The 23,954-nt window shown below is 42.8% G+C and overlaps 1 protein-coding gene and 1 long non-coding RNA gene across 7 annotated transcripts; both read right to left on the minus strand.

Moving 5' to 3' along the window:
* Positions 1-1,520: 1,520 nt before the first annotated feature.
* Positions 1,521-2,351, minus strand: LOC124660340 (noroxomaritidine/norcraugsodine reductase-like). The gene has a single exon (XM_047198148.1). It carries the CDS (start codon positions 2,349-2,351, stop codon positions 1,521-1,523), a length of 831 nt encoding a protein of 276 aa, XP_047054104.1.
* Positions 2,352-2,526: 175 nt separating this feature from the next.
* Positions 2,527-9,186, minus strand: LOC124660345. 6 transcript variants are annotated; one of them, XR_006989867.1, is made up of 9 exons: positions 8,751-9,186; positions 8,546-8,676; positions 8,283-8,390; positions 8,048-8,095; positions 7,392-7,947; positions 6,188-6,588; positions 5,378-5,456; positions 4,128-4,537; positions 2,527-2,772 (listed from the first exon to the last, which is right to left on the minus strand). It is a non-coding gene; the product is annotated as an uncharacterized LOC124660345 (long non-coding RNA). The 6 variants fall into 6 exon arrangements; XR_006989864.1 differs by having other exon boundaries at positions 4,128-4,239; positions 8,751-9,182; XR_006989866.1 differs by having other exon boundaries at positions 5,378-6,588; positions 8,751-9,184.
* Between the last annotated feature and the right edge of the window lie 14,768 nt (positions 9,187-23,954).

The raw sequence follows: 23,954 nt of genomic DNA on the forward strand, positions 1-23,954 counted from the left end.
GCGTTCCCTCAAAAAAAAAAAAACTAAGAGGGTGCCGTAGGGTGAGAAAACAATATCACGAACCATACCACAAACAAATAATCAGTGGAGCATTCGTAATGACCTAATCCTAGGATGAACAAACCCCAGAATGAATGAGACTTGGTTTTACCTCAGCGACGTCACTGCTATCTTTCTTCTCCAAGGTCGCCACATCGTTCGGACGGTTGATCTTGAACCCCTCCTGCTTCCACTCCCTCATCTCTTTGTTTTTCTTCTTCTTTAGGCGGATTTGCGCCTCTGTCATCTCCTTCACCCACTTCCGCTTCGCCATAACTGAAGGCGCCACAACGGAGGTGATGGCGGAAGGATTCACTGCCGAAACTACACACGCAAATGCTAGATCTGCGCCAGCTCCGGGCGCACCTTCTTCTCCATGTGCAGGACCAACTTTTCCATCTTCGTCCGTGAGCGCAAGAATCCATGTGGTGCGAGCGAGAGAGCTAGACCTACAAGATTTCCCAATTTGGAGATGGAAATGTCTTTAGAATAAAGATAAAGATACGTGGGCTCTACAACCAACCCTCAATTCCAAGCGGACCAACGTGCCCCAGCGTGGGTTAATCCTGGCTGCCCACGAGTTCGTCCTGGCCGTCCATGGGGTTGACACACATTGTGTTTTGCCAATGAGGCGCATTGAAGCAAAAGTGACTAATAGATCGTTAAAAATATGGGTGTAAACGGATAGGATAATTTTCGCACTGAAATTAGAGCCGAATGTATTTTAAGGTATCTATATCCGATTTTAAAGGATCCCACGGATAAGGATATCCGATTCTGAAGTTGTGCTCCGGATATGGTATAGGATACGGTATAGCAAATAGCATGCGGATATGGATTATCCGAAATTTAATTAGTATAATTCGAAGGTTTGAAACCGGAATATCTGATTTTTAAGTCAGAAGCAAAGGCCAAGCTTGGAAGGTTAGTAGTTATACCAAATTCATTTGCCGATCATGTTTATATCTAAATTCTAACAATTCTTGAGTTTTAGTTCATTATTATGTCTCCTTCTTCTTAGCTGCACAAGACTAATAATTTAAATCTCTTTCAAGATTTGGAAGAACTATAACTATGCACCGCGATGAGAGCATATATCCAATTATTTTTTGTTTTCCGTCCAAATCTGCTGCATTTCTGATTCAAATTCACACACCGATATATCCGCATTCGAATCCGAAACCGATCAATATTCGCTCCGATCCGAATCCGATAAAAATATGGTAGAGAATATGGTATGAGAAAACCCGATCCGATCCGTTTACACCCCTACTTAAAACACTTAATACAGATGCGTTATTGCGTTTACATCGCTAGTCAGAACAATAAAGCTCAGCGTATTGGTTGAGTTCACATGCATGTCGCTCATTTCGGTATGTGTTAAGAACTTAAGATGGAACGAATGTGCTTATTTTTACCAGCCGCACACGGGTAAAGAAACAGTTTAATGGAGCCGTGGCAACCAGCCATGAAATCCAAGTCTAGGCAGCTATTGTGCGGCCACCGTCGATGCAGATGACCTGCCCGGTGATGTACGACGCGGCCGGCATGCACAGGAACGACACGAGCGACGCCACCTCCTCGGGCTCACCCATGCGTCCCAAGGCAACGCGCGCGCTCTCTGTCTCGCCGAGCTTCCGAGCCGTCTCCGCGTCAAGATGGATGCCACTGCTGCTCACGAGGTCCGTCCGGATGCCCCCCGGCGCGACGCAGTTGACGCGGATGCCGTCGCGCGCCCACTCCACGGCAAGGCTCCGGCTGAGCTGGTTCATGGCGCCCTTGGTCGCCGAGTACACCGAAAGCTGCGGGTACGCGATGAGCCCACTGATTGAGGACACGTTGACCACCGCTCCGCCGCCGGCGAGGAGGAGCAGCGGGTGCGCAAGCTGGGAGAGGTGGAAGCAGGATTCGAGGTTGATGGCCATGAGGCGCGCGTAGTCCTCCGGCGTGCTCTCCATGGTGGGGCGGAACATTATCTGGCCGGCGTTGTTGACAAGGATGTCCAGTTTCCCGCCTAGCTCGATGCGAGCCGTGGCCATGAGCGCCTCTCTGTCGGCGCTCACGGAGACGTCGCAGGCGGAGGCAGTTACACGCGCGCGCAGCCGGCCCGCGTCGGCGTCGGCGTCCCATCCGCGCAGGCGCTCCCGCAGGTCGGCGTCGCTCCGGGCGCAGGTGTGCACGCGGACACCGAACCCGGCGAGCTCCTCCACGATCGCGCGCCCCAACCCTTTGGTTCCTCCAGTGACAAGCGCGGTCTTGCCAGCCAGGCTCCACCGCTCCTCCCCGACCATGCTGCTTGCTGCTGCCGCCATCTTATTTCTCTGGTTTGTTTGTTGGCTTTAGCTGGCTACTTATACTAGATTTAGAGGTGCGCCTTGGCGCACGATCCCGTAAAATTCAGGCCGATTCACGGTTTGCATAATGACGATGACAATCAAGCAGGAAAATAATAATACGATTTTTAGGTTTTACAAAACAAAGTCGATATAATGAAATCAGGATAAAACACACTAAATCAAGAAGGGAGTAGCACATATTTATGTACAATCAGGGAATTAGAGGAATATTTTGGTCTTATAAAGCATATGCAGAAATCGATGGTAATCAAATATCAGGTGAACAAAATTATTCAATGGGTGAAACACTATGTAAATCGTCATTAGTACAACATGCTTTGGAAGCTTCCTTGATCATGACCCTGGATGGAATTTCAACAACGTCCATGGCTTAAACCTGGTTAAAAAGAACAGGAGATCATATTAGGTAAGGTTTAAATGTATCAGACTTTGTACATAAAGAACATTTGTGCTTTCTTGTCTGTAGTCTGAGAAAGTAAATCATTATTATGCATTCTGATGTAGCTCAAGGGGTTCAGAAGAATATTCGGGTTAACTTGGGTTTCAGGTTTTGCATTAGCTTTTTGAAAAAGTAATTAGATAAAAAACCTAAATTAATCTATTGGTTTAGCTAAATGCTACTGTTAGTAGAGAAATAACCTGCTAGTTAACTCATGTGGTTTAACCAGTCATACATGTTATACTGCTCAAGGTGAAGTATTTCTTTACACCAAAAAAAAAAGGTGAAGTATTTCTTTGCTGTTCCAAACTACACAATTCAGGAATAATGTGTTTTGGTAATTAACTTGGAGCTACAAGTATGAGTAGAGTACATGGCTTGTTAATTCGGATGCCACACTAAATACTTCATCAATACGATAAAACTACTCTGAACCTAGTAGCCTGAAGGTTTCATGGAAACAAGTTCAATTGTCAAAACTGAATATGTATGTCATAGGACTCCTCTGAAAATTAGTTGTCAGGTGTAAATTGGGTTGTGGTACTGAGGTACATCTACTACTCTGAATACTACAAGCCTTGGTTTGATTGTTGATGAATTTCGAATTAAGAAGAACCAATCTAGCAATTATCTGCACGTGGATGGAATACAGTTCAGATTTGCCAGGAAACAAGCAAGCATTAATTTATTAGACAACAGCATAGCATTTACAGCTACATAACAGAGCACACCTTGGTTTACAAATTCAAAGATATATATCACCTAAACAGGATAGGTACTGATTATGATCAGTTGTGCTGCTGCACAACACACTAACCAGGTATTGTTTATAACACCCGACCACAACTCTCACCATATACTTTAATTTCCAACATCTCTCTCAAATTCTCACATGAGTTTGACATTATCCTGAAAACTGATAAAGATAACAGTGTATGTGTGAAGCTAGAAATTTGGGAGACTCAAGTCACACTTTTGTATAAACACTTTCAAGATAGAAATGAAACTTCAAAGTTGAATGAATATTTTAGTGATTCACTGCTCATCCTACCCAAAGCTACTATATCCATTTCTCAAGGACAGACAAGACAAGGTATATTTTGGTGGTCCACTGCTCGTCCAGATAAGACAAGGTGAAATGATGAAAACACATAACACCATAGGACCAAACTATTTAAATAATATAGCATGCTCATAAACAAAATTAATTACTGTTTTAGCTTCAACACAAGTTTCAAGCATCGAGACTACAACAACTAAATAGTGGCACTGACATGTCCATTGCCGCCTACCTCATGGTTCCACCACAATCCTCAACAACGTAAGCTTCGCCTCACCCCTCGGCCTATGAGTGTGACAGCAAGCGCTGCTTTGTCAGCGAGTTTGACTTCCCACCATGTCGAGCTACAGAAAGAAGGGAATCAAGAGTGAACTAAGAGAGGTATTCTAGAAAGGAGGAACACATATTAACTCATCGCGTTTAAAACACAACGGTGCTCCTTATAATGGCCTGCACCTTTGGATTCCTGGTATAGTGATGCTCCTCTGTATTTTAGTGTTGCTTGTAAACCATGAAAAATTGCAATTTTTCCCTCGTGTCTGATCTTATCCCCCAATCCCTCCCCTTTAATTTGTCCTGTGTGTTAAGTGTTCTCTGAAATCTGATGGTTCTGGCTGGTTTTACAGTTTTGTTCTTTGGTAACTACAAAGTAATTCAAAATATTAAACCAAGCTGATGCAAATGATTTTTATAATACACATTAGGATCACATTGCCAGCTGCAAATTCATACGTGACCTTCACGTATAATTTCTACCATTCTTCTAGTAACAAAAGCAGTTGATATGTCCATTTGGGAAAAGCTATAGACTGCAGCGAGACCAAAAAAAATCAGATTGCAACACTCGACACCACATGCTGAACAATGCCTCGCAGAAAAGCTATAGACTGCATTTAAATATTGTAGAATAAGTAGATTATTGTTGTGATATGTGTATAGTGCTACCATCTATGACAGTTTACGGATAAACAGCTAAGCTCTAATGGATTTCAACTACAATTTCTACTGTTCATATGAAATCACAACTGATTGTGTCCAGGAGCGGAGAGAGAATAACATGTATTCTCCTGCCAGTGATGCAAGAGCAGGTTTGACAGTTATCTACCCTTTGATCAGCTTTCCGCATACTTGTATCTCTGTATTGTTACCCTTCTTTTTGTAGTGTTCTATGCTACCCAAAAACTGAACCATCACGCCATTATAAGAAAAATATAGTTTCTTCTTTTCATATCATAATAATCTGAGAAAAGATAAAGAGCACACAAAGATAATACGGACAATTTCATCAAAGATAAGAAAATACTTTAAACCCTGTAGCTGTACACCTGGCCATAGGAATTAGCCTCAATATCACCTAATGTGCTTTTAAATATTTTCCTCCACTTATTCTATGCTAGGAATTTAAAGAAAAAATGAATCATCTAAGAACTAAAATAGTATATGGTCAAGTGACAAAATGAAAGAGAGGCCAACAGTGAAGACCTCTGAAGTTCAAAACTTGCGTCGACTATGGCCTTTTGTTGCTGCCCATGAGAGGATGCATAATAACCTCTGCTGACACCTGCAAGAGTTTACATTAACCATTATAATGTATAGTTAATACCAATTTACATAGTATCCTTGGTTCAAGTATGCTGCTTGTACCTAAATCACAACCCAATGAACAAAGCATATAAAATGCAGCAAATACCGGAAGCACAAAGAAAAATGTCAAATGTGCGGACCATACCCCCTCGTAAAATAAGGTATCTCTTTCAATGAAACACGGGAAAATGGATGGACGATAAGAGACATATAAGAATTTTTAAGCACACTACACTAGTAACAATCTAGTGGCGTTTAAACTGAAATGTGATCAATTTATTTCTCTGCTATCCAGTACTTCTGTTACCTCTCTTAATGTGAGGTCAATACCATTTATTAATATTGTACTAAAGGGGCGTATCTCAAAAAACTGAAGGATTACACATCTGAATGAAAAGAAAGCAAGATATTATCCCCCAGCGAACAGTTTATTATTCAAACATGGAAGTATTAAAAAAAACCTACCCTTTAAACTATAACGCTATGTGACAAAAAGAATAAATAAGTATATAAGCAACAACAGATTGGAACATCCAAAGCACCAAAACATAATCCTGAAAGCAATCTATTAATCGAAATACACATGTATAATACCAAAGGCTAAAGCTAAAAGGTATAACTCACAAGAACATTTATACAAACAATAAATCTAAAATAATTTTTAACAGTCTGTAACACATCAAAGCACTGAAGAGAGAAGATGCAAACCCAAGTGTAGAGAATACATGGTCCCCATGATCTCAGTATATTCTAAAAATTATGTTCTTGTTCCAAACTGCTTTTGAAGTTCAGAATAGCATTCACTCTACATGGCCAAAGAAAAATCATTTTTCTTGACAAATCATTCGGGCCAAAAGGTAACAGTAATGAATTAAACTTCTTGCAGAGAGAATGATAATAATATTGTAATGCTACAGATTATACAATAACTTCCTGAACACCATTCCCCATCTCTATTCATATAAATTCATGTGAAATATCACTATAAGCAAATGATTTTCAGAGCCTATACAGAGAACACCCAGGATTCATAAATTTCTTTAACAAACCGATAAGTACACTTCAGTGTGTTGAACTCGAGCATATTCGCCAGCCACCATGTTGCACACCTAGAAAAGAACACAAGGAAGGTTACCACAGAAAAATGACTGGACATACTAATATTTAAGAGCTTTCTAAATTATAAGCTAAAGAAAAAGATATTCGATCAAAACTGAGAGAAAGTATAAACGGGTGTATCACCCAGGATTGATAAATTTGTTTACCAAACCGATAAGTACACTTGAATGTGATTAAATGAAGCATTTTTCTTTACATAATCCACTTATTTATAAGTGGAAGTGCAACCAGAGTTTACCTCTAAGATGGATGAGTGCACAATACCGTTTTTCTAATTATTAATGTTCCTTCTTTACATTCAGATATTTGCTTCTTATCCATGATAAATAGAAAATGTAAGAAATATCCTCTGAAGAACAAATGGCCTGAACATGCCAACTAACAATATATCTGCTCTCAGTACAGAAATAATAATAAAATTAAAGAATACAGGATGTATGAAAGAAAGCAAGTGGATGCTTAGTGGCTGCAACAAAGAGATCTGGGGTGCATAGTCTTTGTGATATCAATAGCATGTCAACCGGGCATATAAACCCAACATATTTGTTAGTAACCAAGTTATTTAGTTAAGGTAAGGCAGGGTGGTTAAAATAAAGGAAGAACATGGCAGAAGAAACAATTTTCAGTGAGGAAGACTGACTTTTAGGCATAAAAAATACTTCCGTAAACCAAGTGTAAAACAAGACGTGAGTGCTCAAGTTTGGTTGAATTGGATTCAAGCAAAAGGATGCTTCATATCTAACATGTACCCATTTCTTGGAGTGCCAATGGAATTTACATCGCTGTTAGTTACCTCAAGACCTTGAGGGCCAGCCGGGGCGGAGAGGGAGAGCGTCGATGGCATGCAACCCTAACACCATCTGCAAGGAGGATTTTGCAAGCTCTTTCATGATCTATAAACCAGAGCTCTAGTATTTCTCAAAAGCTACAATATGCACATATGTGATTTGCAACTATTCCTCAAAAGAAGACGAGAACCAATCCAGACCAGACATCAACCAATCTGATAAACCAGAGATCTAGATGAACACAAATCTTTTTCAAAGGAAAATATTTTCAAAAGCTACAATATGTATATATGCAATTTACAACTATATTTCTCAAAAGCTGGATTGTCTCTGGCTCATGGATGGCCTGATCATCTTTACTCAAGGTTCTGGAAAATGAACTTCAAAGAAATTTCTTGGCTCCATTGCAAGACTGAAAGTTCCCATAGCGAGAACCAGTCACTTCATGCATCCCTCTCTAGGGTCGAGCTTCTCAATGTTTCCCATGAAATCCAACAAAATCAGGGTCAACCGATCCGTATAAATCAACCTTCGTATGAATAAAGGCACACCTAGGAGAGTCTGAAACATGGCTTCAGGTAGATCAGCCCAGAGAACTCAGACCCTCGTGTCATTAAAAAGGGAGAAACAAAGTGCACTTAGAACCGGATAAATAGCTCACCTCTGACTCTCTGAGATGATAGTACCTCTCACAGTATTATGCCCTTTCCTGCAACCCATTGCATTGGAAGGCGAAATCAGATAGGTAAGGACAATTTAATAAACCTATAAATGAATTTTCTGCTTCCTTTATCCGAACTCGTAGTTGCAGTTTCAACTCGCATTACAGACAAGATGTTATAAAAAAAAAAACCTGAAACCAGATGCATCATAGTGGAGATTTTGAGGAAAATTACCTAAAATTGAACACGCTGACACACAGGGAATAATACAGACATGAATTGACCTGCATCATGTGGTCTGCACAACAAATCTGCAACACCAATCGATCTTCATCTTCTAGCCTGCACAACAAATACGCATATCCACTAATTCACTCCAATCCATGATTTATTTGCAATAGCCTGGCATCAAACACAGCAGATTGCCTTTTCTTTTGGCATGAGAATTGACCATGTAGATTACTACTGTAAAGAGAAAAACCAGAGGTGGTGCTTACCTTCAGCCAAGTTTCGAGGGCGTAAATTTCACGACCGTTAGACCATGAGAACTACAATGGGCACGGTGGTGAGGCAACTCCACACAACAGTGAGCGACTCCAGGCGGCGACGCATCCGAGGCCCCAAACCCCTACACGAGATAAGGTGAGAAAGTGACTAATTTGACCACCATAACTGAGAGGGACCAAGCGATCTAAATCTCACCTCAAACAGCGTTGAATCCCGCTGAGTCCATGCATGAGGGCAGAAACTAAGCCGGCCGGCCGGCCACTGCGCACGGTGAGGACGGGCTGGGGATGAGGTGGCGCCGTACAACAGGAGATGGAGTGGAGCTCCGCCAGCTGATGCACGCGATGGAGTGGTACAACGACTCACCTTGTCACGATTCCCTCGTAAGTCTGATCCGCGATGGTCTTCTGATATTGCAGCAGGAGGGAGAGGCGGCCAGAAGGCCCCTAGTCTACCGCTGCGCGTGACAAAGAGAGGTGGCAGTGGAGGGTATGGAGCTCGGGCCGCCGCTTTTTGTGCGGTGTATGGCGGCTGGGGTGGAGGAGACGGCGGAGCTCGAGCGGGGATGGTGAGGGCGCGACCGTCAAAGGGCTGGAGGAGGCGCACGATTACGCCGGCGGAGATCGACAGAGGGGAGTTGCAGGCGGCGCAACGGCGGCCGCAACCGGCGGTCGCAAGGGGGAGGGGCGGGGAGGAGGCTGGCGGCCGGCCACGTGATGGAAGGAGAGGTGGCGGCGGCAGAGGAGGGGATTGGGGGAGGAGACGAACGAGGGGATAAGGGTTGGTTCTCGTCGTGCACAGCCGAGATTGGAGAGATATTTTGGCCAGACCAATCACGCGGCGCCACGTGGGCTAATCGGTGGAGGAGAGTTGAGCCACGCCCAGCCCTTCCGCGACGCATGGCATGTCGTGGATAGTCCCAAATCGCTCCATGGGGTGGCACCGTTCATACCTTTAGATACAGCAACGATGATGTTGCATTGCGGCTAGTATTTGCTTTTGCAGATGCGTTCCTCGCAAAAACTTTTGTTGCTTTGGAGTTTGGACGATGAGCACGAAGCATCCGGCGCTGTCCGCCAGAGCACGCGGTGGCCGGCCGGCTCATGTCACGTTTCATGTTTGGTTTTCAATGTTTCCGGGCTAGGATTTCTTCGACGGCCGGGATAGCCCGGCCTAGGCCGTTTCATCTGAAACAAGAACGCGGCAAGCCTACGGGGCACAATGAGTTAACGTCTTTCGGTATAAATTGTCATTGAGAGCCTTTCAGCGTCATATCTCTTACAAGTACAGTATTATATTTGCATGTTTATACTAGTGACAACAACGATGATATCATCAAACGATTTTTCTTATGGGTCTCCCTAAATATCACATTAGTAGAAAATGGATCTTTCGTTCGGAATTGCAGGAAGCAGTCCCGGTCGCTATTTGATTAGGGATTATTGCTATAATCCCGGTTCCAACGGCTAGAACACGCGGGAAGCTTTAGTCCTAGTTCGATCGGGGCCTAAAGGAGATGCTACGGGTGCGATCACTTTTAGGCCCGGTTGGTATCACCGATCCGGACTACCTATACATCTCTATATATACTCCAGCCCTACCCAAGGTTTTAAGTCACACTTATTTTTTTCATTTCCAAGCATAAGAGGTGTATATTGGTTGGTTTTCTCTTCTCATACACAAGATGTGTTTGATGAAATGGTTCAAAGCATGTTTCACTAGAGATCACACAATACAAATATGGTATTGAAGTGCTCGAGCCACACTTGATTTCTCCTCATTTTTCCCCTCTCGATTGAGGTTAATAACTTTATCCTTTTATTTGTCATTGATAAAATGTATATGTCGATGTACATCGCTCCATTAGTCATAATTTTCTGTAATGGTTTCTTGATGTACTTAATTGTATAATGCACATGAGCCGGCAATGGACGTACATCAACCGACGTAGTGACAAGTACATTGAGGGCCTGAAAAGTTTTCTACAAGTCACCGTGGAAAACAAACCGGGGGGTTTTATGTGTTGTCTATGTGTTGTCTGTCAGAATAAGAAGGATTACTCTTCCATAGACGCCCTCCATGTCTACATGCTTTAGTTCGGTTTCATGCACAGCTATAAGTCACTCAAGTTTTTCTAGATATGGTTGTATCTAGACGCGTTTTTAATGTGTAGATCCGTATCTAGAAAAAGTTGAATCAGTTATTTTTAGACAAAGGAAGTATTATATTTGCATGTTTATACTGCTAACAACAACGATGATATCATCAAACGATTTCTCTTATGGGTCTGTCTAAATCTCACTCTACTCAGAATTAGCTTACAGCTCTGTAAAAGTTGATTTGGGCTACAATTAGCTCTGATTTCATTCTGAAGGGCACGTGGTTGTGGGCCGGCCCATTTATCAAGCGCGTGAGGTAAAAACGAAATTAAAATCAACATAGCTAGGATTCGATCCAGGTGTCATGGGTCGGATGGCGGGAGCTTACCGCTAGGTTTTTGCTGTGAAGTTGATTAGACATATGCAAGGACTTTGTTCAATTATATTCACATGTTAGATCTGACAAATCAAACGCATGTGAGATTGACCATTTTAAATATCAGCCTGCAATCATAATAAAGCGTGCAAGAGCAACTACATTTGCAATTAGAGAAAATTCTAGTTGCAACCATATTTGCAACAACAACAACAAAAACGTAGCTCCAATTACACTTGTAATTGGAGAAAATCTTGGTTGCAATCGCACTTGCAACCGGAGAAAATCTCGGTTGCAACTAGAATAATTTTAGTTGCAACTCCACTTCTAACGGAAAAAGAAATCTTGGTTGCAACTCCATTTCCAACTGCAAAACAAATCTAACTTGCGACTCCACTTGCAACTTCAAAATCTCAGTTGCAACTCTACATGCAATTGCAAAAAATCTCAGTTGCGACTTCACTTGTAACTAGAGAAAATCTAAGTTGCAACTAACCTTCCAAATGCAAAAATGAAAAATCTCAGTTGCAACTTGATTTGCAACTGAAAAAAATCATTGGTCTATCGCAAAAAAGTTTATACATTATGCAGAAAAAAACAAAAATAAAGAAATGGAAAAATAGAAAACACGAGACTTCACATATTATGATAAATTTTCATCAAAAATCTACTAAATCAGGCATTCGGCCTGTTGGCTTCAGTAATCGGGACATGTGCTGGAGGTTGCGTTCAAATCTTGTGTAACGCATTTTCCTTTCCAATTTTACCGGGCTGGCCCATAATTTACACGAATAATTTTACCGGGCTGGCCCATAATTTTATCTGTGCATAATCTAACGGTTAGAAAATCGACTGTGCCCTAAGCTAAGAATTAGCAAATCCGTTTTCTTATTCTGGACTTCGAAATCTCGTACCTCTCGCACCTTAATCCAATCGAAGATCGTTTTCATTGTGTACTTTGTCTCCATGAAATGTTCCAGACAAGACCTGGTAGGTATGTTTGGATAAAAAAAAATTGGCTTTAAAGTTGCCTCCTGATTCATGAAGTCGACCACATATTTAGAAGTAAAGTTGTCACTTGGTATAACATAGAGGTTGACAAATCTGTTATATACTAAAAGCAAGATGCAAGGTTAAGGAAAAAAGCCACCAGGTTAATCCATAACATTAAAAATAATTTAATCGTTGCAGTTGCAATTGGAGTACAGTGAAAATGAATTATAGAGGCTGATATAGGATAATTTATATACTATAATTTTTTATCATGTGAGATCTAGTTTTAAAGCTCTCGTCGACATAAAATCCATAGTGAAAACAAATTACAAACCTGCCTAACAGTCCAGACTACATAATCAGTTTGTGTTTGGAAATTAGCTTTTAGACACTACCCTCACATCATTATTAGTATCACTATGTATGTAGAATTTTCAAGCATCATGCACCCATGCACATGTTAATAATTTATTCCATCAAAGAGAGAGAGTGATAAATCACTTAGCACCCATGCACAGGTCCTGGAGTCGCGGCCTAGGTGGTTTCTCGTCTGGGAAGATTCCATGGCCGGAACCATGCAGCCGTAGTTTAGGTTATGAGCCCTAACCCTGTGCCCACACTCACTTCCGCTCTGTGCTGTGACTATTATCGCCAGTTGGTACAAACATAAGTAGATATAATTTGAGGAAAAGGCAGTCAACTCTGCCATCCGATTAGATAGATAGTATGTACAGAAAACGACGCTGCGAACGCAAGGTTTACAGTGCCCTCATGACTCGTACACCCCACTCACACCGCAAGCCCCTAGCTAATGGCCTCCAGGGTCCTGGGTCTGGGCGTAAGCCCGCTGCGAGATCTCTTCTCTCACCAATGCCGTCACCGCGCCAGGTTGCAATGCGACATTGTTGAAGACGCGCCTGTTCCTTTCCTTCCAAACTCCCCAAATGGAGTAGATGATTGCTCCACTTGCCTCCATTCGCTTCTCCTTAGGTATGGTGGAGATCGTCGCGTCCCACCAGTCGTTGAGGGTCATGCCTCCGACGGGAGGCGGCACTCCGAGCTGCCCATTCCAGGCGAAGATCTTCTCCCGCACCGTCGTGGGAGAAGTGGCAATCAAGCGTGAGGTGCTGCACCGTCTCAGGATAGATCTTGCAAGGCTTGCATATCGGATCATGAGGCCATCCACGGATGGCCAAGTTATCAGCCGTGAGGATTTTGCCGTGAAGAGCCATCCAAGCGAAGAACCTGCACTTTTGCTCTGCATGTCCCTTCCAGGATTTGGCCGAACGGAAGGGAGCGACGGAGCCCACGAACTGCCATCTGTAAGCCGAGGCAGCGGAGTAGATCCCCGACTCTGTCCATCGCCACCTGATGGAGTCCGGCCTAGGCAGTAGGGTAACGTCCTGGAGTATGGACCAAAGCCTAGTGAACTGGACCAACTGTTCTCCTGTGGAGATACGGGCGAGGGCACGGATCCAATTATGTTCTTGTAGCTCCTTTTGCATAGATCTATTCTTCCTTGTGGAAATATCGAATAGGCCCGGGAACTGGATTCGGAGAGCACCACCGGGCAGCCATCTATCATGCCAAAAGATGCATTTGGCTCCATCCCCAAGGGAAATCTCGGTGGAGTCTCTAAAAAGATCCATGTCTCCTTTGTCACATGGTGTCGCCATCCCAATCCAAGGCCTAGAGTCATCTGTCCAAGCCAACCAAGGCCAACGGAGCCGCATAGCCCTCCCGAAGCGCTCCAAGTCGAGAACCCCGAGCCCTCCAAGCTCCTTCGGCCTCGAGATGGTGCGCTAGCTAACCAGAGGGTGAGGCTTGGCCCCCGGCACAGCACCCGACTTCATTCATAGGAAGAAAGGCTTGATCTTTTCAATGCGCATGATGACCCACTTGGGAAGCTTGAAGACCGCAAGGTGGTAGAGAACCATGGAGGTGAGAACCGATCTGCAAAGCACGACCCTACCCGCTCTAGTGAAGTGCTTGCCCCACCACCCCGCGAGTCTGGACCCTATCTTTTCAATGAGAGGCTGGAAGTGCACAATCATGAGCTTCGAATGGTGCAGCGGTAGGTGATACGTCTCCGACGTATCGATAATTTCTTATGTTCCATGCCACATTATTGATGTTATCTACATGTTTTATGCACACTTTATGTCATATTTGTGCATTTTCTGGAACTAACCTATTAACAAGATGCCGAAGTGCCGCTTGCTGTTTTCTCGCTGTTTTTGGTTTCAGAAATCCTAGTAAGGAAATATTCTCGGAATTGAACGAAATCAAAGCCCGGGGGCCTATTTTTCCACGAATCTTCCGGAAGTCCGAAGGAGAGACGAAGAGGGGCGACGAGGGGGCCACACCCTAGGCGGCGCGGCCCCCCCCTTGGCCGCGCGGCCCCGTGGTGTGGGGCCCCCGTGCCGCCTCTTGACCTGCCCTTCCGCCTACAAATAGCCTCCGTGACGAAACCCCCGCACCGAGAGCCACGATACGGAAAACCTTCCGCAGACGCCGCCGCCGCCGATCCCATCTCGGGGATCCAGGAGATCGCCTCCCGCACCCCGCCGGAGAGGGGAATCATCTCCCGGAGGACTCTACGCCGCCATGGTCGCCTCCGGTGTGATGTGTGAGTAGTCTACCCCTGGACTATGGGTCCATAGCAGTAGCTAGATGGTTGTCTTCTCCCCATTGTGCTTCATTGTCGGATCTTGTGAGCTGCCTATCATGATCAAGATCATCTATATGTAATTCTATATGTTGCGTTTGTTGGGATCCGATGAATAGAGAATACTTGTTATGTTGATTATCAAAGTTATGCTTATGTGTTGTTTATGATCTTGCATGCTCTCCGTTACTAGTAGATGCTCTGGCCAAGTAGATGCTTGTAACTCCAAGAGGGAGTATTTATGGTCGATAGTGGGTTCATGCCTGCATTGACACCGGGACGAGTGACGAAAAGTTCTAAGGTTGTGTTGTGCTGTTGCCACTAGGGATAAAACATTGATGCTATGTCTAAGGATGTAGTTGTTGATTACATTACGCACCATACTTAATGCAATTGTCTCGTTGCTTGCAACTTAATACCGGAGGGGGTTCGGATGATAACCTCGAAGGTGGACTTTTTAGGCATAGATGCAGCTTGGATGGCGGTCTATGTACTTTGTCGTAATGCCCAATTAAATCTCACTATACTCATCATGATATGTATGTGCATGGTCATGCTCTCTTTATTTGTCAATTGCCCAACCGTAATTTGTTCACCCAACATGCTGTTTGTCTTATGGGAGAGATACCTCTAGTGAACTCGTGGACCCCGGTCCAATTCTCTTTACTGAAATACAACCTACTCGCAATACTTGTTCTACTGTTTTCTCGCAAACAATCATCTTCCACACAATACGGTTAATCCTTTGTTACAGCAAGCCGGTGAGATTGACAACCTCACTCGTTTCGTTGGGGCAAAGTACTTTGGTTGTGTTGTGCAGGTTCCACGTTGGCGCCGGAATCCCCGGTGTTGCGCCGCACTACATCTCGCCGCCATCAACCTTCAACGTGCTTCTTGGCTCCTCCTGGTTCGATAAACCTTGGTTTCTTTCTGAGGGAAAACTTGCTGCTGTGCGCATCATACCTTCCTCTTGGGGTTGCCCAACGAACGTGTGAAATACACGCCATCAAGCTCTTTTTCCGGCGCCGTTGCCGGGGAGATCAAGACACGCTGCAAGGGGAGTCTCCACTTCTCAATCTCTTTACTTTGTTTTTGTCTTGCTTAGTTTTATTTACTACTTTGTTTGCTGCACTAAATCAAAATACAAAAAAAATTAGTTGCTAGTTTCACTTTATTTGCCATCTTGTTTGCTATATCAAAAACACAAAAAAAATTAGTTTACTTGCATTTACTTTATCTAGTTTGCTTTATTTACTGTTGCTAAAATGGCCAACGCTGAAAATACTAAGTTGTGTGACTTCACAACCACAAATAATAATGATTTCTTATGCACACCTATTGCTCCACCTGCTACTACAGCAGAATTCTTTGAAATTAAACCTGCTTTACTGAATCTTGTTATGCGAGATCAATTTTCTGGTGTTAGTTCTGATGATGCTGCTGCCCATCTTAATAATTTTGTTGAATTATGTGAAATGCAAAAATATAAAGATGTAGATGGTGATATTATTAAACTAAAATTGTTCCCTTTCTCATTAAGAGGAAGAGCTAAAGATTGGTTGCTATCTCCGCCTAAGAATAGTATTGATTCATGGACTAAATGCAAGGATGCTTTTATTGGTAGATATTATCCCCCTGCTAAAATTATATCTTTGAGGAGTAGCATAATGAATTTTAAACAATTAGATACTGAACATGTTGCTCAAGCTTGGGAAAGAATAAAATCTCTGGTTAAAAATTGCCCAACCCATGGACTGACTACTTGGATGATCATCCAAACCTTCTATGCAGGACTAAATTTTTCTTCACGGAATTTATTGGATTCAGCTGCTGGAGGTACCTTTATGTCCATCACTCTTGGTGAAGCAACAAAGCTTCTTGATAATATGATGATCAACTACTCTGAATGGCACACGGAAAGAGCTCCACAAGGTAAGAAGGTAAATTCTGTCGAAGAAACCTCTTCCTTGAGTGATAAGATTAATGCTATTATGTCTATGCTTGTGAATGATAGGACTAATATTGATCCTAATAATATTCCGTTAGCTTCATTGGTTGCACAAGAAGAACATGTTGATGTAAACTTCATTAAAAATAATAATTTCAACAACAATGCTTACCGGAACAATTCTAGTAACAACTATAGGCCATATCCTTATAATAATGGCAACGGCTATGGTAATTCTTATGGGAATTCTTACAACAATAATAGGAGTTCACCCCCTGGACTTGAAGCCATGCTTAAAGAATTTATTTGTACACAAACTGCTTTTAACATATCTGTTGAAGAAAAGCTTGGGAAAATTGATATACTTGCTTCTAAAGTCGATAGTCTTGCTGCTGATGTTGATCTTTTGAAATCAAAAGTTTTGCCTAATGAGAATCATCATAATAAAATTGTTACTACAGCAAATGCCATCCAAGTTAGAATTAATGAGAATATAAGATTAATGGCTGAACTGCGTGCTAGGTGGGATAGAGAAGAAAATGAAAAACTAGCTAAAGAGAAGAATGTAGCTAAAGTTTGGACTATTACCACCACTAGTAATGCTAATGTTACACATGTTGCTGCACCTCCTACTAATACTAATAAAAGAATTGGTGTTAGCAATGTTTCCACTTCTAATGCAAAGCGCGAAAACTGCACTGAAACTGCTAAAACTGCTGAAATTGCTCGTGATAAAGCTGCTGAAATTTTTTCCAACATTGGGGATGATGATCCTATTGCTTTAGATTATAATGGTTTGAATTTTGATGATTGCCACATCTCTGAAGTTATAAAGTTCTTGCAAAAACTTGCTAAAAGTCCTAATGCTAGTGCTATAAATTTAGCCTTTACACATCATATTACAAATGCTCTCATTAAAGCTAGAGAAGAGAAACTAGAGCGCGAAGCCTCTATTCCTAAAAAGTTAGAGGATGGTTGGGAGCCCATCATTAAGATGAAGGTTAAAGATTTTGATTGTAATGCTTTATGTGATCTTGGTGCAAGCATTTCTGTTATGCCTAAGAAAATTTATAATATGATTGACTTGCCACCGCTGAAAAATTGTTATTTGGATGTTAATCTTGCTGATCATTCTACAAAGAAACCTTTGGGTAAAGTTGATAATGTTCGCATTACCGTTAACAATAATCTTGTTCCCGTTGATTTTGTTTTCTTGGATATTGAATGCAATGCATCTTGTCCAATTATATTGGGAAGACCTTTTCTTCGAACTGTTGGTGCTATTATTGATATGAAGGAAGGTAATATAAAATATCAATTTCCTCTCAAGAAAGGTATGGAACACTTCCCTAGAAAGAGAATGAAGTACCCTTTTGATTCTATTATGAGAACAAATTATGATGTTGACACTTCGTCTCTTGATAATACTTGATGCATACTTTCGCGCCTAGCTGAAAGGCGTTAAAGAAAAGCGCTTATGGGAGACAACCCATGTTTTTACCTACAGTACTTTGTTTTTATTTTGTGTCTTGGAAGTTGTTTACTACTGTAGCAACCTCTCCTTATCTTAGTTTTGTGTTTTGTTGTGCCAAGTTAAGCCGTTGATAGAAAAGTAAGTACTAGATTTGGATTACTGCGCAGTTCCAGATTTCTTTGCTGTCACGAATCTGGGTCCACCTCCCTGTAGGTAGCTCAGAAAATTATGCCAATTTACGTGCATGATCCTCAGATATGTACGCAACTTTCATTCAATTTGAGCATTTTCATTTGAGCAAGTCTGGTGCCATTTTAAAATTCGTCAATACGAACTGTTCTGTTTTGACAGATTCTGCCTTTTATTTCGCATTGCCTCTTTTGCTATGTTGGATGAATTTTTTTGATCCACTAATGTCCAGTAGCATTATGCAATGTCCAGAAGTGTTAAGAATGATTGTGTCACCTCTGAATATGTCAATTTATATTGTGCACTAACCCTCTAATGAGTTGTTTCGAGTTTGGTGTGGAGGAAGTTTTCAAGGATCAAGAGAGGAGTATGATGCAACATGATGAAGGAGAGTGAAAGCTCTAAGCTTGGGGATGCCCCGGTGGTTCACCCCTGCATATATCAAGAAGACTCAAGCGTCTAAGCTTGGGGATGCCCAAGGCATCCCCTTCTTCATCGACAACATTATCAGGTTCCTCCCCTGAAACTATATTTTTATTCCATCACATCTTATGTGCTTTTTCTTGGAGCGTCGGTTTGTTTTTGTTTTTGTTTTGTTTGAATAAAATGGATCCTAGCATTCACTTTATGGGAGAGAGACACGCTCCGCTGTAGCATATGGACAAGTATGTCCTTGGTTTCTACTCATAGTATTCATGGCGAAGTTTCTCCTTCGTTAAATTGTTATATGGTTGGAATTGGAAAATGATACATGTAGTAATTGCTATAAATGTCTTGGGTAATGTGATACTTGGCAATTGTTGTGCTCATGTTTAAGCTCTTGCATCATATGCTTTGCACCCATTAATGAAGAAATACATAGAGCATGCTAAAATCTGGTTTGCATATTTGGTTTCTCTAAGGTCTAGATAATTTCTAGTATTGAGTTTGAACAACAAGGAAGACGGTGTAGAGTCTTATAATGTTTTCAATATGTCTTTTATGTGAGTTTTGCTGCACCGGTTCATCCTTGTGTTTGTTTCAAATAAGCCTTGCTAGCCTAAACCTTGTATCGAGAGGGAATACTTCTCATGCATCCAAAATACTTGAGCCAACCACTATGCCATTTGTGTCCACCATACCTACCTACTACATGGTATTTTTCCGCCATTCCAAAGTAAATTGCTTGAGTGCTACCTTTAAAATTCCATCATTCACCTTTGCAATATATAGCTCATGGGACAAATAGCTTAAAAACTATTGTGGTATTGAATATGTAATTATGCACTTTATCTCTTATTAAGTTGCTTGTTGTGCGATAACCATGTTTACTCGGGGACGCCATCAACTATTCATTGTTGAATTTCATGTGAGTTGCTATGCATGTTCGTCTTGTCCGAAGTAAGGGCGATCTACACCGAGTTGAATGGTTTGAGCATGCATATTGTGAGAGAAGAACATTGGGCCGCTAACTAAAGCCATGATCCATGGTGGAAGTTTCAGTTTTGGACAAACATCCTCAAATCTCTAATGAGAAAAGAATTAATTGTTGTTGAATGCTTAAAGCATTAAAAGAGGAGTCCATTATCTCGTTGTCTATGTTGTCCCGGTATGGATGTCTAAGTTGAGAATAATCAAAAGCGAGAAATCCAAATGCGAGCTTTCTCCTTAGACCTTTGTACAGGCGGCATAGAGGTACCCCTTTGTGAAACTTGGTTAAAGCATATGTATTGCGGTGATAATCCAGGTAGTCCAAGCTAATTAGGACAAGGTGCGGGCACTATTGGTACACTATGCATGAGGCTTGCAACTTATAAGATATAATTTACATGATGCATATGCCTTATTACTACCGTTGACAAAATTGTTTCATGTTTTCAAAACCAAAGCTCTAGCACAAATATAGCAATCGATGCTTTTCCTCTGTGAGGACCATTCTTTTACTTTCAATGTTGAGTCAGTTCACCTATTTCTCTCCACCTCAAGAAGCAAACACTTGTGTGAACTGTGCATTAATTCCTACATACTTGCTTATTGCACTTATTATATTACTCTATGTTGACAATATCCATGAGATATACATGTTACAAGTTGAAAGCAACCGCTGAAACTTAATCTTCTTTTGTGTTGCTTCAATGCCTTTACTTTGAATTATTGCTTTATGAGTTAACTCTTATGCAAGACTTATTGATGCTTGTCTTGAAGTGCTATTCATGAAAAGTCTTTGCTATATGATTCACTTGTTTACTCATGTCATATACATTGTTTTGATCGCTGCATTCACTACATATGCTTTACAAATAGTATGATCAAGATTATGATGGCATGTCACTCCGAAATTATCCGTGTTATCGTTTTACCTGCTCGGGACGAGCGGAACTAAGCTTGGGGATGCTGATACGTCTCCGACGTATCGATAATTTCTTATGTTCCATGCCACATTATTGATGTTATCTACATGTTTTATGCACACTTTATGTCATATTTGTGCATTTTCCGGAACTAACCTATTAACAAGATGCCGAAGTGCCGCTTGCTCGTTTTCTCGCTGTTTTTGGTTTCAGAAATCCTAGTAAGGAAATATTCTCGGAATTGGACGAAATCAAAGCCCGGGGCCTATTTTTCCACGAAGCTTCCGGAAGTCCGAAGGAGAGACGAAGAGGGGCGACGAGGGGGCCACACCCTAGGGCGGCGCGGCCCCCCCTTGGCCGCGCGGCCCCGTGGTGTGGGGCCCCCGTGCCGCCTCTTGACCTGCCCTTCCGCCTACAAATAGCCTCCGTGACGAAACCCCCAGCACCGAGAGCCACGATACGGAAAACCTTCCGCAGACGCCGCCGCCGCCGATCCCATCTCGGGGATCCAGAGATCGCCTCCGGCACCCTCGCCGGAGAGGGGAATCATCTCCCGGAGGACTCTACGCCGCCATGGTCGCCTCCGGTGTGATGTGTGAGTAGTCTACCCCTGGACTATGGGTCCATAGCAGTAGCTAGATGGTTGTCTTCTCCCCATTGTGCTTCATTGTCGGATCTTGTGAGCTGCCTATCATGATCAAGATCATCTATATGTAATTCTATATGTTGCGTTTGTTGGGATCCGATGAATAGAGAATACTTGTTATGTTGATTATCAAAGTTATGCTTATGTGTTGTTTATGATCTTGCATGCTCTCCGTTACTAGTAGATGCTCTGGCCAAGTAGATGCTTGTAACTCCAAGAGGGAGTATTTATGGTCGATAGTGGGTTCATGCCTGCATTGACACCGGGACGAAGGATGAAAGTTCTAAGGTTGTGTTGTGCTATTGCCACTAGGGATAAAACATTGATGCTATGTCTAAGGATGTAGTTGTTGATTACATTACGCACCATACTTAATGCAATTGTCCGTTGCTTGCAACTTAATACTCGGAGGGGTTCGGATGATAACCCGAAGGTGGACTTTTTAGGCATAGATGCAGTTGGATGGCGGTCTATGTACTTTGTCGTAATGCCCAATTAAATCTCACTATACTCATCATGATATGTATGTGCATGGTCATGCTCTCTTTATTTGTCAATTGCCCAACCGTAATTTGTTCACCCAACATGCTGTTTGTCTTATGGGAGAGATACCTCTAGTGAACTGTGGACCCCGGTCCAATTCTCTTTACCGAAATACAACCTACTGCAATACTTGTTCTACCGTTTTCTCGCAAACAATCATCTTCCACACAATACGGTTAATCCTTTGTTACAGCAAGCCGGTGAGATTGACAACCTCACCGTTTCGTTGGGGCAAAGTACTTTGGTTGTGTTGTGCAGGTTCCACGTTGGCGCCGGAATCCCCGGTGTTGCGCCGCACTACATCTCGCCGCCATCAACCTTCAACGTGCTTCTTGGCTCCTCCTGGTTCGATAAACCTTGGTTTCTTTCTGAGGGAAAACTTGATGCTGTGCGCATCATACCTTCCTCTTGGGGTTGCCCAACGAACGTGTGAAATACACGCCATCAGTAGGCCAAGGTAGGTGCAAGGGAAACTCCCACGTTTAGTTGGGAAGATCTCGAGGGCCACCGCCACCTGCTCCTCTGTGCAACCAATCGGGAACGCCTCCGACTTGGAGAGGTTTGTGCATAGTCCTGAGGCCTCCCCGAAGGCTAACAAGAGCGCTCGAACCACTCGCATATCGGTCGCCTCTGGTCCAAGGAAAATTCCGGCATCGTCCGCTGATACGTCTCAAACGTATCTATAATTTCTTATGTTCCATGCTACTTTATTGATGATACTCATATGTTTTATACACACTTTATGTCATATTTATGCATTTTCCGGCACTAACCTAGTAACAAGATGCCGAAGAGCCAGTTGCTGTTTTCTGCTGTTTTTGGTTTCAGAAATCCTACAAAGGAAATATTCTCGGAATTGGACGAAATCAACGCCCAGGGTCTTATTTTTCCACGAAGCTTCCAGAAGACCGAAAGTGATACGAAGTGGGGCGACGAGGCGACGCCACGCCAGGGCCGCGCGGCCAGGCCTTGGGCCGCGCCGCCCTGTTGTGTGCGTCCCTCGTGACGCCCCCTGACCTACCCTTCCGCCTATAAGAAGCCATCGTCGAGAAAACCCCAGTACCGAGAGCCACGATACGGAAAACCTTCCAGAGACGCCGCCGCCGCCAATCCCATCTCGGGGGATTCAGGAGATCGCCTCCGGCACCCTGCTGGAGAGGGGAATCATCTCCCGCAGAACTCTTCATCGCCATGATCGCCTCCGGATTGATGAGTGAGTAGTTCACCCCTGGACTATGGGTCCATAGCAGTAGCTAGATGGTCGTCTTCTCCTCATTGTGCTATCATTGTCGGATCTTGTGAGCTGCCTAACATGATCAAGATCATCTATTTGTAATGCTACATGTTGCGTTTCTTGGGATCTGATGAATATGGAATACTATGTTATGTTGATTATCAATCTATCATATATGTGTTGTTTAAGATCTTGCATGATCTCCGTTGCTAGTAGAGGCTCTGGCCAAGTTGATACTTGTAACTCCAAGAGGGAGTATTTATGCTCGATAGTGGGTTCATGCCTCCATTAAATCTGGGACAATGGATGTAAGGTTCTAAGGTTGTGGATGTGCTGTTGCTACTAGGGATAAAACATCAATGCTTTGTCTAAGGATATTTGTGTTGATTACATTACGCACCATACTTAATGCAATTGTCCGTTGTTTGCAACTTAATACTGGAAGGGGTGCGGATGCTAACCTGAAGGTGGACTTTTTAGGCATAGATGCATGCTGGATAGCGGTCTATGTACTTTGTCGTAATGCCCAATTAAATCTCACACTACTCATCATGATATGTATGTGCATGGTCATGCCCTCCTTATTTGTCAATTGCCCAACTGTAATTTGTTCACCCAACATGCTTTATCTTATCGGAGAGACACCACTAGTGAACTGTGGACCCCGGTCCATTCTTTACATCGAATACAATCTACTACAATACTCGTTCTTAATGTTCTTTGCAAACATCATCTTCCACACTATACATCTAATCCTTTGTTACAACAAGCCGGTGAGATTGACAATCTCACTGTTAAGTTGGGGCAAAGTACTTGGATTGTGTTGTGCAGGTTCCACGTTAGCGCCGGAATCCCTGGTGTTGCGCCGCACTACACTCCGCCACTACCAACCTTCAACG

The sequence above is a fragment of the Lolium rigidum genome, chromosome 6 (genome assembly GCF_022539505.1).
Source record: "Lolium rigidum isolate FL_2022 chromosome 6, APGP_CSIRO_Lrig_0.1, whole genome shotgun sequence".
Taxonomy (NCBI): domain Eukaryota; kingdom Viridiplantae; phylum Streptophyta; class Magnoliopsida; order Poales; family Poaceae; genus Lolium; species Lolium rigidum.